This window comes from Humulus lupulus, chromosome 6 (genome assembly GCF_963169125.1).
Source record: "Humulus lupulus chromosome 6, drHumLupu1.1, whole genome shotgun sequence".
NCBI classification, from domain to species: Eukaryota; Viridiplantae; Streptophyta; class Magnoliopsida; order Rosales; family Cannabaceae; genus Humulus; species Humulus lupulus.
In genome coordinates, this window is record NC_084798.1 from 28161726 (window position 1) to 28178352 (window position 16627).

The 16627-nt window shown below is 42.4% G+C and overlaps 1 protein-coding gene across 1 annotated transcript; it reads left to right on the forward strand.

Annotated features, from left to right (window-relative positions):
* The first annotated feature begins 500 nt into the window (after positions 1–500).
* Positions 501–2358, forward strand: LOC133781965 (zinc finger CCCH domain-containing protein 48-like). Its single transcript, XM_062221091.1, has 4 exons — positions 501–715; positions 964–1535; positions 1646–1822; positions 1914–2358. Exons 2-4 carry the CDS (start codon positions 1341–1343, stop codon positions 2151–2153), a joined length of 612 nt encoding a protein of 203 aa, XP_062077075.1. The 5' UTR covers positions 501–715; positions 964–1340; the 3' UTR covers positions 2154–2358.
* Positions 2359–16627: the final 14269 nt, after the last annotated feature.

Below are 16627 nucleotides of genomic sequence, written 5' to 3' on the forward strand. Positions count from 1 at the left end.
CTTATAATAGTATAACTTAATTGATGCACTAGCTGTGACTTATTTTTTAAAAATTTATATTTATATGAGATTAATAATTTCATAGTTTTATATATATAAATATATATATATAAAATATCATGTATCATTTAATTTTACTTATTATTCTTTTTAATGTTTTTTTTAAAGCTATATAAATTTTGTTATTAAGTTGAAGAAAAAACTATGTTTAGGTTTTGATTTTAAATATAAAAAAAAAGAGTTTAATTAAGATTTTTATTCAAAATGAATTAGTTTTAATATTAATGATATTTTTTAAAAAATATACTTTTATTTCGGTTTTTAATTGGACTTTTTTTTAGTTCTGTTAGGGATATAAAATTTTGTTAAAAAAAATATTTTTTGAATTTAAAAATACATATATGTATAAATAGAGGTGAGATTAGTTAGAGAGAAAGAAACCGTACGAGCGAGAAAGAGAAAGAGAGAAAGAGAGCAAGAGAGCAAGAAAGCAAGAGAGAGAGAAAGCAAGAAAGCAAGAGAGAGAGAGAGAGAGAGAGAGATGGGTGTTCTAGGAAGGAGTAACAGAGTTTTCGTTCGTCCTGGTTCAATAGAAAAAGTGTGCAAATTCTGGGCAGAAGGAAGGTGTGTGCGAGGTGATCGGTGCAAGTTTCTGCATTCTTGGTTCCGTGGTGATCTTTACTCCTACCTCGCCAATCTCCAAGGTCACAATAAGGTACTCTACTATTGCCATTTCTTTCTTTCTTTCTTTCCTAACTTTTATTTTGAATTTCCTATTTCAACTTGCATTATTGTTCTTTCGTGATTGACCAAGAATTCGAGTGTTACTCGTTAAGATTCGTTCCGAACAATATATAAATATAACAATAAGGGTCATAAAAAAAAGACTATATAATCTAATGCAACCAAGTTTTCCCTATGTGGTGTACAGATGATCTGATATTTGTTTTGGTTTTGTTTCAGGTTGATTTTTCTGGTTTTGTTTTTGTTTGTTACTCTGTTTTTTTTTTTATGATCTTCCGGATGAGATGAGATGAGATGAGACGCTAGTAGTACATGATATGATATGACAGGCGGTGACTGGGCTTGCGCTCCCTCATTCGGAATCTGGAGATAAACTCTACTCAAGCAGCTACGATGGTACACTATGCGTTTGGGATTGCCACACCGGTCAAACGACCCGTGTCATCAATTTTGGAGCCCCAATTGGTTGTTTGATAAATGAGGGGCCTTGGCTGTTCATTGGTCTGCCAAATCTTATCAAGGTTTGGAACACCCAGAACAATAATGGACCTGAATTCGCATTCACTCTGGAGGGGCCTGTGGGTCAAGTCAACTCTATGACTTTGGTGAATGGTACTTTGTTTGCTGGTACCCAGAGTGGGCAGATCTTAGCATGGAAAGCTTCCTCTGAAGAAGCTAATCCTTTTATTCCTGTTAGTGTCCCATCGTCCGTGACACATGAAGGTGCAGTAGTCTGTTTATGTTATGGTGGAAACAGACTATTTTCAGGTTCTCTAGACAGTTCAATCAAGGTATAATATATTATTGAATAGACTATGTTATGTTATCTTGATTTTAACAAGAGTCACTTATATATTGTCCCTTTCTTGCTTACATTACAATTATGTTATTTCTATTCCAGGTGTGGGATGAGAATTTACAATGTGTGGCCACTTTGAAGGGGCATTCAGATGGGGTGATGTCGCTTGTGTTTTGGGGATACTATTTATTGTCATGTTCATTGGATGGCACTGTCAAAATTTGGGCTACCTCTCAAGGAGGCCAAATAGAGGAAAACTATACGCACAAGGAGGGACATGTATGTTAATCTAATATGCTATGACTATGCACCACCATTATCATCAAAAATATATAATTTATTAACCAAAACATATATTTCTCTGTTTCAGGGTGTTCTTGCACTTAATGGGATAACACTCCCTAAGAAGACTGATGCAGAAGCTGACCAAAATATTTTGCTTTGCTCTTGTAATGACAACTCTGTTCGTCTGTATGCGCTGCCAAGTTTTGAAGAGAAGGGCAGATTCTTTACAAGACAAGAGGTGAGGACAATTCAAAAGGGTCCCGGAGGACTGATTTTTACTGGGGATGGTGCTGGTCGTACTACTGTGTGGAAGACGAATGTCTAAGTTTTTTTGTTCTTGTGTTTGCTTTGATAGCTAGATACTTTGATTCATTATTGACTCTTGTATCAACTCTTACAATTTGAGTTTTTTATGAATGAATTATTAGCGGTGGGGGTTATGCACATGATTGGTGGTTTGAGTAAGTGCCAACATAGTTGAGATTTGCTCAAGACTGCGATGATGCTTGGAATCCTCCCATCCCATCCCATCCCATTTTATGATATATCTTTTTAGTCATTTTATTAGCTATTTGATTTTTTTTGTACATGTTAGTACTTTATTTTACACTATGTATTGTGAATTACATGCATTTTTGTGTTTGTAATTTACCTTTGATTTGTTGAGATTGTGGTACTGATTCGATTCAATTTCATTTACTTGATGTTTTGAGTACTTCTTTCCATCACATGTCCAAGCTTTCTCTGCATATAATTGCTACACTAGAACTGCCTTATCAGATTCATTCTCTAGAACTGCCACATAAGTTGTCTTTATAGGTCTTCGTTTAAAATTCATTCTTAATATATTGTGGTTTTTTTTCTTCATGTTTTAACGGTTTTAATTGTTAATTTTAAGAGAATATTTTAAATATTTAACATAATATATTTTTAAAACTAATTAAAAATATATGTTTATTAATTATAATAATATAAAATCAAATATTATTAAACATCATTGTTATAATCATAAATAATACATAATCTTAATTTTTATTAAAATTTCTATCATTTATATTTTAAAATAATACATTTTTCTATTATTTACTCTAACTAATATAAATATAGATTCATATTAAATAATACTACATTATATAAAAATATTGTGTGCGTATAACAAAAATGAAATAAACAATGTTTTGGTTTAATTTACCTTTTAATATGTTTATGCCATTTTTAATTATTTGAAATTTATATGACAATTATGCAAATTTAATAAAAATAATTAATAAATTTTATAAATAAAAAATATTGCACATTGTTTGTATTTAGTTTTATAAAATATGCCATAACTTTTTGGATAATTAAGTTGTATTATTTTTATAATATAGTTTTCTAATTTTAATTTTGTTATTTTAACTTAACATTTTCTTAAAACATTTTACTAAACTGATTTTCAAGCTTTTTATTTCAATGTATATTTACTTTTTTATTTTAAATTTTACATAAATAATTATTTAAGAATCAAATTATTTTCAAAGTATTTTTATATCCAAATTTTATTTTAAATTTATATATAAAAAAAAGAATTGATTTTACAATTTTTTTTGTCATTTTTTTAAATTATTTTTAAGCTATAATCAGTTTCACTCTAGCCAAAATAATAATTATGTAATAATAAGATAAATATGAGTGTAATTAAATAATGTGTTTATTTTTATTTTGTATATTATTGGATTATAGTTATTTTGATCGTGTAAACGTATCATATAAAAATATCCATAGAATTAACTTATGAAATCTCAAGTTAAATATTAGTTTAGGAAGAAAAGAAAAAAGAAAATAGAGGATTTTTTTGTGATCTTTTAAAAACAAAAATAAAGAAATGTAGACTTAGTTATGAGAATATCTTTCTCTAATTTAGGAAAGTTACAATCAATCAAATAAATTTAAAATAAATACAATAAATGTGTTAATTACATAATATTCCATGACAATAGGGATTTAATATATGATAATAACAAATCCCTATGAAATAGGGATTTCCTAACAGCATTTCCGCGTGCCAAACGTGTCGATAAGCTCGATCATAGTGCTGACGCCAGGCTTCGAGCTCATCGTTCCAGTTATAACCTCCTCCTCATCCAGTAATTTGGTCGAGTACGTTCCTCGAAGAAGGTTGGTGTCTTCGAGCCTGCAACTAAGGCTCGAGCGATGCAACTCATACTCGAGTGCTAGTAACCAATCTGACAATTCGTATAAGTATACAACAAATACTTTCTATTTTCGAGCTTACTCTTTTCGAGCCTATATTTCGAGGTTATTTGTTTTATTCTTGAAATTTGGGTGTAACACGACTATATTATAAATTTTATTAAGATCTAATAATTTATATATTATATAAATGAGAGCTTCAAGGAGATGATGTGACACTCTAAAATTATTCTAAAACACTCTATCTATTTTATCCTTTAATCTAATTTTTTATTCATTTTATAGATTATAACAATAATATTTACAATATATTATTATTTACTCTATCTATTTTACACGTTTAAAAAACTAAAATTGCTCCAAAGTACTCTATTTATTTTCTTCTTTAATCTAATTTTTTTATTAATTTTATATAGATTATTGTTACACCTCGATTTTGAGAATAGGAATTTTGATCTCGAAATTCAGGCTCGTAAGGTGTAAGCTCGAGACTAGCACAGAAGTCATGTGATCAGCAAGTCAGAGACAGTCTCACTGAGCAGTAAATGTGACAGAGTCGGGATTGGTGAGCTTAGGAACTACGTAGACTCGGAGGTGTTCCGAGGTTATAAGTTATGCTCGCAACTCGTAGTGGCAATGATTCAACACTTGTATAAATTTCTTGATTTATTTCTTGCCCTCAGGCAAAACGATTCTAGCTCGAGTATTGTAAGCTCGAAGAGGATGGTCTTGTCAACATCACATGTTGAGAACATAGGTGAACTAAGGTGACGAGCTCGCAATAGGTAAACGGTCTTGAAGGCATGTGAATCTAGCGTCCAAGCTGTGTGTGAACATGTTTATTGTTGTAAAATCCCTATGTTTAAGGGATCTGATGTAATATGTTATTAAATCCCAAATATCATGGGATATTAAACCCCCTGGTCATAACCCTCCAACTCGCGAATAAGAGGGTACGCCGAGTCCTGATTGATAACAGGAGTTCGGTGAATATCCTCTATAAAGCCACTCTAGAAAAGATGGGACTCGCGCTTCGCCATCTAAAAGCATGTGCAGCCATATTGTGTGGTTTTTTAGGAGAAGAGATTGCCTATATGGGATCCATTGAACTCCTCGTGACCTTGGGAGACTATCTAGTCTCTGTAACCAAGATGATGGAGTTTGTCATGGTGGACCTCCCATCAGCCTACAATGTACTGCTCGGGAGACTCGCCCTAGTTGGGCTGGGGGCTGTGTCATCTGTTAGGCACCTGACCATCAAGTTCCAGAATTCTAGTGGCATCGGGACGCTGAAAGGGGACTAGCTTGCGGGGAGGGAATGTTATAGCATCTTCGTTAGGGGAAAGAAGCAAACAAGTGCACAGGCACTTGTAATTATTCTGAACAAGGATGGGATGGTCTTCGAGATAGATGAAGAGATCGACCCCAAAATAGAAGAAAGGGCTGACCTCGAACCTCTAGAAGAGCTCGAGGAGGTCAAGCTCGAAGACCCCACAAAGATAGTAAGGGTGGGTAAGAATCTTTCTGAAGAAGAGAAATAGCAATTAATCTACTTCTTAAAAGAAAACCAGGATGTATTCGCATGGTCGCACTCGGACATGGTGGGAATGAGTCCAAATGTCATGAATCATGCACTTAACATCGACAAAAGCTTCCCCCCGAAGCAGCAAAAGCGAAGACTCCTGGACGACTATAGAAAGAAGACCCTCAAGGAAGAAGTTGACAGGTTACATGCAAATCAATTCATACGAGACGCCTTCTATCCTGATTAGATTGCTAATCCAGTGCTGGTTCAAAAGCCCAATGACACATGGCGAACCTTGTTATACCCAGATTTCGAGCCATGGTAAATATGACCTCGAAAGCTGAGTTCGCAATAAATGGTCTCGTGAGGATTAGAGTATGATCTAGGATTGTAAATCGAGCATGCAAAGTATGATATATGATCTCGAATGCGGAGACCTCGAAATGATCTCGATCTCAAAAGGTAGCTCCGAGAACACCTTCATCTTCAGGAACTTCGGAGCATGGGTCTTGAGCTCGATGTACTATCTCGAAAGCAATGTTAGCTCGGGAGATGTTAGTGGCTCGCACAATGACATGAAACCTGAGATGCTGAAGCCTCGAAGATACGCTATAACCACCTTGAATATCTACAAGTATTGTAAACATGAGATGTAATCCTCATTTATTGATGTAAATCCCCAAGAATCGTGGGATATTATTTAGTCAGTTATGCATTCCCTGGTCTTCAGGGACGTTTCCTTTTTTATCTGATAAAAGGCATTTAAAGCCATTTATTTTTATTCACAAAAGAGTAACTACCCAAAATATGTGGGATAGTATTCTGCATCCTTCTCTATAAATAGAGAAGTCATGCACCATTGTAGAGGACCGGAATTCTGATCTTTGAGAGAAAACTCTGGAGAATTCATGCTAAAGAATTTTTCAGAGATAATCTTAAGATTAATAACAGAGACTCGTGGACTAGGCAGATTTAACTGCTGAACCACATAAAAAATCGTGTGTTTGATTTGTTTGTTCCGTTTGGCCATCGTCATCCATTGTTTTTGTGCTCTTCTTTTATCTGTTGACGAAAAACGGCGTCAACAGTTTGGTGCTTTCATTGAGAGCCTTAAGCATTCATCCCTGAGAGATTCATGGCTGCAAACAATCAGAACACCCCTGAAGAAAATTACCCAAGGCGTCCTGGAAAACAACCAATGGAGAACCCGGATGCTGATGAAAGAAGTGGGTCCTCTGATTCCCGGGGACCACCTCCATAACCAAGGGATGAGGACATGTACTGCAATCCTGAGCGTTATGTCCCTATTGTAGAATTGGAGAATCGGCAGCTGAAACAGTTGTTGGCAGAAGCCAACAAACGTAACGAGGAGTTGACCAGGATAGTCGCAGAGGCGCAGGTGGCTCAGCCCCCGCCTCCGCGCGAAAACCAAGTCCCTCCTCCAAGGGACGTGCACGTTCCTCCCCGGAGGCCCCGTGGACGTCCACAGAAAAATGTTGCCACAAGGAGGCCGACACAACCTCTAGCACCAGCAGAGCCATCTGCTCCTTCTAGGCCTCAGAGGAGTACCCGAGCTCGGGTCCCGCCTAATCCACCTGTGGAAGTGCCTGCAGGAACTGAGAACAATCGAGCTCCTGCCGAGGCTCGGACTCAGGTTCCTGGTAGTGCACCGAACGCGACTGACCCATCTCGGGCAAATTCTGGACCCTCTAGGCCGAGGCAAGGGCGACAACCACCGTCGCCTATACGGTTCCCTCCGTCTCCCATAAGATATCCTTCACCTCCCCGCAGAAACGCTCAACCTGTTCGAGATCAGGATCAAGGGCGTGCAGGGGAAAGACAAGGAAACAGGGAGACATTCCAGGAGCAGAGAGGCGCACCATCTGAGAGAAGTCAGACGTCTCGATCTCGCACTGCGGAGACAAGGCGACGTAGAAAGGATCCACCACGAAATGACCGATCAATGAGTTTCACCAGTGATGAGTCCGGAGAGACTAGGTCCGTCAGTAAACACGACCGAGGTCGTAAAAATACTGGGAATCGCAAGAGTCATCCTAACCTGCGAAATCATCTAAATTAGAGCAGGGGAAAGGGAGATCAGACAAATCCGGATCTAAGGAATCATCTGAATGGGGGTAGAGATCCCTCACGGAGACGCGAGCCTGGGATCACGATTAATGACTATCAATTCCAGACACTACCTAAGGACCCAGTTCAAGAAAGGATTGATCAGCTCGAAAAAGCCTTTAGGATTTTGAAGAATGAACGAGGGAGTGGTCGATACGAGGACTCTGATGAGGAGCTCGAGCCATTCGCTCCTAATATTTCTAACACTCAGTTTCCTCAAGGGTTCTGGATTCCTCACGTCCCAGCGTTTGAAGGAAAAACCGACCCATGTAGCCACCTGAGTACATTCAACACTATTATGAGAGCTAGTAACGTGGGTTACGAGCTCAGGTGCATGTTGTTTCCAACATCATTGGCCGGACCTGCCAAGAGTTGGTTCGAGAAGTACAAGAGACACTCGATAACCTCATGGGATCAGTTGTCTAGGGACTTCAAGAAGCAGTTCCGGGCTATGATGGGAGTCAGACCAGAGGCATCCACTTTGACCAACGTCCGACAACAGCCGGGCGAAACACTGAAAAGCTATCTGACAAGATTTAATCTTGAGGTCGCCCGAGCTCGAGATGTGGATGACAGTGGGCACCTAATGGCTATCCGAGCTGGTGTTTTACCTGGGAGTGCCCTTTGGGATGACATGGAAGGGAAACCGGTGAGGTCGATAACCGAGTTTAACAGACGGGCGCAGAGATTTGTCAATGTAGAGGAGGCGAGGTCAACGCTCAAGGCGACCTCGCAGACCGAAACTACAACGATAAACATTAACTCCGCCTCAACCTCGGCTGACCCAGCAGCTCCATAGCCTACCTCGGAGAATCCCTCCAAGAGGAAAAAAAGCGAGGGAAATAACCCCGAGGCTGAAGGAGGAAAGAAGAAGAAAGGAGAAAGGTATTTCTCCGTATATAAAGTGCACACCGAGCTCAACGAGTCTCGGGAAAACATATACCTGGCTAATGAAAACCAGGTCCCCTTCAGGCGTCCGGACCCAATGAGGAATCAAAAGTCCAAAAGGGATTCCAGCAAATATTGCCGGTTCCATAGAGATACCGGACACACAACTGATGAGTGCTGACAGCTGAAGGACGAGATCGAAGGGTTGATCTCGAGAGGTTATTTCAGGCAGTATGTCAAAAACCAGAGTACTGGACAGACCACTGCAAGCCAGAGAATAGCCGCGCCTTCGGCGGCACAAAATAATAACTCCCGATCTCGGGAAGAAGACAGGCCTCCACCGATTGATGGAGAGGATGTAATAACCATCTCGGGAGGGCCTCATCTCGCAGGAGGGGGTAGAAATGCTCAAAAACGATATGTGAATGAGTTGAAGACGGGGGACGGGTCTCCTTATGAACCCGAACCAAGGGCACCAAAAAGCCAAAGGGTTGAAACTCAACCTATAACCTTCACCGAGGAAGATGCTTCCCATGTCCAGTTCCCTCATCATGATCCACTAGTCATCACCCTGCAGCTTGCCAACAAAAGAGTGCGCCGAGTTCTCATAGACAATGGGAGCTCAGTTAACATTCTCTATAAAGCAACACTAGAGAAAATGGGACTCTCCCTTCGCGACCTGAAGGCTTGCGCAACCACTTTGTACGGCTTTTCTGGAGAAGGAACTGCCTGTATGAGGTCCATCGAACTCCCTGTGACCTTGGGAGACTATCCAGTCTCGGTGACCAAGATGATGGAGTTCGTGGTAGTAGAGTTACCATCTGCCTACAATGTACTGCTCGGGAGACCCGCCCTGGTCGGGCTGGGGGCAGTTTCATCTGTAAGGCATCTAGCCCTTAAGTTCCCAACTCCGAGCGGGGTCGGAACATTGAAAGGAGATCAATTGGCAGGGAGAGAGTGTTACAACATCTCTTTGAGGGGAAAGAAACAAACGAGCACTCAAGCACTTGTTATCATACAAAATAAGGATGGGACGATTTTAGAAATCGACGAGGAAATCGATCCAAGGATTGAGGAGAAAGTTGACCTCGAACCGTTGGAAGAGCTCGAAGAAGTTCAGCTCGACGAAGCTGAACCCTCGAAGAAGGTAAAGGTCGGAAAACACCTCCAAGATGAAGCCAAATAGCAATTAATTTGCTTTCTGAAGAAAAACCAGGATGTCTTCGCATGGTCACACTCAGACATGGTGGGGATAAGCCCAAATTTTGCGAGCCACGCATTGAATATAGACAAAAGCTTTCCCCCGAAGCAACAAAAGCGAAGACAGCTGGACGAGGATAGAAAGAAAGCACTAAAGGAGGAAGTTGACAGGCTGAAAGCAAACAATTTCATCAGGGACGCTTTTTACCCTGACTGGGTAGCCAATCCAGTGTTGGTCCCGAAGCCCAATGGGACGTGGAGAACCTGCATTGACTACTCGGACCTCAACAAGGCCTGCCCGAAAGACTGTTTTCCGCTGCCAAGAATTGACCAGCTCGTGGATGCCACGGCGGGGCATGGCCTGATGTCGTTCATGGATGCCTATTCTGGATATAACCAGATTCCCATGCACGCCCCCGACCAAGAGCATACGAGCTTCATCATAGATAAAGGGCCCTACTGCTACAATGTCATGCCATTCGGACTCAAGAATGCCGGAGCCACGTACCAGCGGCTCGTAAACATGATGTTCTCAGAGCAAATAGGGAACAACATGGAAGTTTATGTTGATGACATGCTTGTAAAGTCTCAACTTAACAAGAATCATGTTGATGACCTCGAAGAGTGCTTTGGCGTGCTCAGAAAGTACAACATGAAGTTGAATCCTCAGAAGTGCACTTTTGGGGTGTCTTCAGGAAAATTTCTGGGTTTCATTGTCAACTCTCGTGGGATCGAGGCTAATCCCGACAAAATAAAGGCCCTGATCGATATGCCTTCGCCTCGGAAGCATAAAGATGTTCAAAGCTTGACTGGCAGGATGGCAGCTCTGAGCAGGTTCATCTCGAAGTCAACGGACCGCGGTCTCCCATTCTTCAACTTATTGAAAGGAAGTAAGAAGTTCGAATGGACAGATGAGTGCGAGCTAGCCTTTCAGGAGCTCAAAAAGCACTTAGCCGAACCACCCATCCTATCGAAGCCTGAGACGGGAGAAGTACTGTTCCTATACCTCTCAACTACCGAACACGCGATAAGCGCGGTGCTCGTTCGAGAAGAAGAGAGAATACAGAAACCCGTCTACTATATCAGTAAAAGATTACTGGGGGCAGAATCAAGATATCCACTGATGGAGAAGCTCGCCCTCAGTCTAATCCACTTATCTCGCAAGCTCCGCCCTTACTTTCAGGCACATCCTATCCATGTACTAACAGATCAACCACTAAGGCAAGTCTTGTCTAAACCAGAGGCGTCTGGTCGACTCCTTAAATGGGCTGTTGAGCTCGGACAGTTCGAGATCACCTACCATCCGAGAACGACCATTAAGGCACAAGCGTTGGCGGATTTTATAGTGGAGTGCACCGGTATAGCCGACGACGAGGTAACAACCACGGCCCACGAGCTGTGGAAACTTTACGTCGACGGGTCGTCAAATGAAAATGGAGCGGGGGCAGGAGTTATTTTGATCACTCCTGCAGGGAGCAAATTTCACTCTGCTTTAAGGTTCAGCTTTAAAGCATCTAATAATGAAGCTGAGTACGAGGCTTTACTTGCGGGACTACGAATAGAAAAAGAGCTCAAGGCCAAAGCTATACATTGCTACAGTGACTCCCAGCTCGTGGTTAATCAAATATTGGGAGAATACCAGGCTCGTGGCACAAAAATGGCAGCTTATCTAGAGAAGGAAAAATCCGCATTAGAGTATTTCGAGTTTTATGCAATCGAACAGGTTCCCCGAGAGCAAAACTCAAATGCAGATGCCTTAGCTCGGCTCGCCACTTCCGCCGAAAATGAAGAGCTGAATGTTGTACCCGTAGAACACCTGTCAGCACCCAGCATTACTGAGCCAGACGAGGAAGATGTGTGTATGATCGAGACAGAGCCGACCTGGATGAGCCCGATAGTTGATTATCTCGAAAATGGAATTCTTCCAAAAGATCGAAATCAGGCTCGGAAGCTAATGTATCAACTTCCTCGTTACACCATCCTGGACGGAAGGCTATACAGAAGAGGGTATTCCATGCCGTTGCTCAGATGTGTGATTCCTCCCGAGGCAAAGAAGATTATTGAAGAAATTCATGAAGGGTTCTGCGGAGACCATACCGGGGGGCATAGCCTGTCCAAGAAGATTATACGCCAAGGATATTTCTGGCCAACCATTAAAACGGACTCTTTCGAGTATGTGAAAAAGTGCGACAAATGCCAAAGATTCGCCACGATACCCCGAGCTCCACCTTCCGAACTGACCATGTTGACATCCCCATGGCCTTTCGTGGTATGGGGCATCGACCTCATAGGCTCACTCCCAACTGGCAAAGGAGGAGTAAAATATGCTGTGGTCGCGGTTGACTACTTCACAAAATGGACGGAGGCTGAACCATTGGCGACCATAACTTCGAAAAAGATCCTAGATTTCGTGGTAAAGAACATTGTATGCCGTTATGGAGTACCAAGAAAGATTGTATCTGATAACGGAACCCAGTTTGATTGCGACTTATTCACCAACTTTTGTAACATGAACGACATAATAAAGAGCTTTTCGTCAGTGGTTCACCCTCAGGCGAATGGTCAGGTCGAAGCCGTTAACAAAACTCTCAAGAGTTCTCTAAAGAAAAAGTTGGAGGAGGCAAAGGGACGATGGCCCGAGGAATTACCCCAAGTCCTTTGGGGATATAGAACTACAGCCCGAACATCGACGGGACATACCCCGTTCTCTCTAGCGTACGGCTGCGAGGCAATGTTGCCCATCGAGGTTGAAATCCCAACAATTCGAACTCAAATTTACGATCAGGATTCAAACCACACTCAGCTCGAAGAAACCCTAGACTTGATCGAAGAAAAAAGGGAAGAGGCTCAGCTAAGAAATGCTGCTTACCAGCAACGAACCACAAGATATTTCAATAAAAGGGTTCGAGATCGAGAGTTCGGAGTGGGAGATCTGATATTGAGACGCGTATTCTTAGCAACCCGAGATCTAGCGGCTGGAGTGCTCGGGCCAAACTGGGAAGGGCCGTACCAGATAGAATCAGTCATCCGACCTGGCGTGTACAAATTGGCGAGATTAGATGGGAGCCTGATACCACGAGCATGGAATGGCGAACACCTTAGACCTTATTATCAATAGTATAGGAAAAGTGTTGCCTGTAACCATGATTTTCTATCTATGTTAGTTTGTTTTTGAATTTCATCAAATGAAAGGTCTACTTTGTTTCACATGTAATTTATTTTTATTTTTGCAATCTCTCTTAATTTAATAACCTATGGTCACACTCATAGGATATTAAGGGGGCATCATTGGTATACATACCACCAGCTTAAAAAATAAAAAATATATAAAGTATTTGGATATAACCAAGTACGCGATCTTAGATAGTTCGGACATAACCGAATTATCAAAAACATAAAGTATTTGGATATAACCAAGTACGCGATCTTAGATAGTTCGGACATAACCGAATTATCAAAAACATAAAGTATTTGGATATAACCAAGTACGCGATCTTAGATAGTTCGGACATAACCGAATTATCAAAAACAAAGTATTTGGATATAACCAGATGCGCGAGCTTAGATAGTTCGGACGTAACCGAATTATCAAAAACATGAAGTATTTGGATATAACCAGATACGCGAGCTTAGATAGTTTGGACATAACTGAGTTATCAAAAAATAGAAAACGTTTGGAGTTAACCAGATGTGCAAACTTAACAGGTTCGGAACAAACCAGCCAAAAAACTAATCAACGATAAGTAGGAACCTAAACCCACTTCGGGATAAGTCGAGATCGAGGCTGGAATATCTTAAAGAAAAATATTTTCAAACTCTTAACCTTGGAGTAAAAACCGAGGACGAGGAAAAGTGACTAAGAAAAAAAGATATAACTGAACCATTCACGTTACATACCATATAAGTACTTTCGAGTTCATGGTTAAAGTAACATCCGACTTTGATGAATAACGAGGTTGGAAGCGGATAATTTGAACAAACTATGCATGAATGCATCGAGTTTCGAGCCTAAATCCACAATATGTTTGTATGAATAAATAAACATAAATGATTCATCCATATAAAATGTGTAAAATATTTCGAGCCGAGAAATGTAAAGCATATAAAAGGAGTAGTTAAAGAAATTGTGTCAGCCCCGTGGGCACAAATTTAAATAGTTACAGGAATGAGGGGACGCAGCCCCGATAACTGATTTCTCCGAGATCGGATTTAAGGGAGAGGAGTATCCTTGGCCTTCTCAGCATCAGTATCACCAGACCCTCCAGGACGAATAGCATGGCTATCCTGCTGGGCCGCCTCTCGAGCAGCTACGCTTGCCTCGAGACGGGCATTCCACCGCTCAACATATGTGGCTTCGAGAGGACCCAGGAAGCTGGTGTCGAGGTCGGCATTGTCGTCCCAAAGCTTGTACATGGCCTGGTCAACCGCTTTCTCCTTCTGCTCCTTAGACTCGTTCAGGAGGCGGACCTTCTCGCTCTCCATGAGGTCAAGGGTAGCAGATTTCTCCTCTTCGAGCTTGGCATTGGCCTTCTCGAGCTCAGCGTTTGACTTTTCCAGCTCCTCGAGACGGGTCTTCAGTTTTTCAAGTTCAGACTTCGAGTCTTTGAGCTCGTCAACCATCTTAAGCTCGAAATCCTTCGACTTCTGAGCCAGAGACAAGCTCGTTTGCACCTCGTTGGTCAGTTTATAGTTGAGCTGTGCTGAAACAACAAGGGCCTGAAACACAAACGAATCAGAATTGCGGATTGAGGCATAAATACTTAAAATAGAGTTGAGAAGGCTACCGCGGCGGTGAGTTCGATACTCTTCTCATAAAGAGTGTTGCAGTCCGAGGCCTTGCGCACGAGATCCCAGTGGTCGGCGCCGAAGCCAGAAAAGCTCTGACCTACCCAAGAAAGGACGTCCGAGCTGAGTAAAGCCCTTTCTGTCCCAGCGGCACCATCAAGTACATACTCCTCAGTGTGGGTCCGAGCCGTTGGCAGCTGAACCGTTGAGGTAGAAGGTTTCTTCGGGGGCCGAACAACTGTTAACCGGGTTTCGGTGGGAAGCAGCGAGATGGATGCAGTCGGGCCTGACCCATCAATCTGGGCAGTCGGTTCCTTGGAGGTGTTCGCAGTGGTCTGGGCCGTGGGAGTCGTCTCGCGATGTTTAGGTACCTTGGACGGTCGGTCGGATCTCTTTGGTATCCTCGGGCGTTTACTCTTTTGGGCGCCAGCTCCCCCATCGCTAAAAAGCACGGCGTCGAGGTCGGGATTCATGGCACCTGCACAATGACAGTGAGTTAAACAATAATAATAACTTTGAAAAAAGATGGAAACCAATTGAAAAAAAAACCTAACTGAGACTCTCCCCCGAGCTCGAGCTTGGGGACCATGAAATTCCCCCGTCTTCAGAAGAGGCGGGGGGAGTGCCTTCCCTATAAGTTGGTGATAACCTCGAGAGGTCCCTATAATCATTGGTCCCATACTGAACAGCTATCCCATTCCACACCTCGTCCGTGGTGTACATAGTGTCGTATTTCCCGAGCCCACTATCAAACCTATGGACACAGTCATCTACCCAACTCCATATGTAGAAGTGGTATCTATCCTGTGGGCATGAGACTAGTCTATTGGGCCTGTGTTTTAATAAAGTGGGGGACCACATTCGCGAAGTAGGAAGGGTTTTACCTCCATCGGAGTCCGAACTCGAGGCTTCATCATTGGCCTCATTCCCCGACCGCGGACTTCTCGAGCGAATTGGGAGAGATGCCCTCCTTTCTCTCCTCAGAGGAAGGATGCCTGTGGGCAGTGGCACTTCCTCCCAGCGTTCATATTTTTTACTGGACCAGTCCGAGGTTGACTGGCCCTGTCCCAACAACCCACAAGCTCGTAGCTTGTCCTCATGTAATAGAAATGAGAGAGATCTCCTGCCGTAAGGGAATCGGAGCAAGGTCTCTCTGTGCCCCTTCATTGTCTCGTCAGGGGTGGGACGCTGAAAGTTAGCTGAAAGGCGAGATACACTTCAACTAAATATGGATTTAAGGGCTAAAATTCCGAGCTCAAAAATAGAAAGTAACGAGAATACTTACGAATCCGCCTAAACGAACGATGTCGAGACGGGGACAGACCGTCTGTCCAGAAAAAATCCTTCTTGAAGTCAGGAGGGTGGTTCGGAAGATCTTCAAAGATCTTCGTCTCTTTGGGGTAGCTTGAAAGATAGTAAAAACCATCTCCTCCCCGAGCTCGGGAGGGATTACTCTTCAAACAAAAGAGATATAAAATCTCTTGGGGTGAAGGCCCTGTCCACCCCAGCTCGTGGAACAAGGACCTCAGGGCAGACAGCACCCTGTATGAATTGGTGTTGAGTTGGAATGGAGCCAACCCAACGAAATCAATGAAGTCTCTGAAAAAGGACTCCAGGGGGCAGTAAAGCTCCTGCCCTTATATGTTCCTGGCTCCAGGCCGCGTATTTTACACTGGAACGCGGCCCCCAGGGGCGAAACAGCTCCGTTCATGCCTAGTCGGAGCTCGACACTTCAGTGTGTCCAACGAACTAAGGCCATGGAGGGCCAAGATATCAGTTATTTGGTCGCTGGTGGTAACCGAGCTCTGGTAGAACTCGGCTTCAAACATCTCCCTCCTAGGCTGCGAAGACTAAGGCTCCGCCATTAAGGAAAACTAGAGTTCCCCTGGGTGGTATGCAACCGTGACTTTTAAGGCAGGGTCGAGGGGAACTGGCCTAGGTCCTGGGTTGGGCTCCGGATAGATGGCTTCCCGAAGAACTCTTCTCTTCTTTTCAATAACCTCGTCTATCTAGCGACGATAGTGGGCTCGAATGTCTTCTTGCTCGCGTGCGATCTCGTATTCTTTAATCCGACGTTGGTT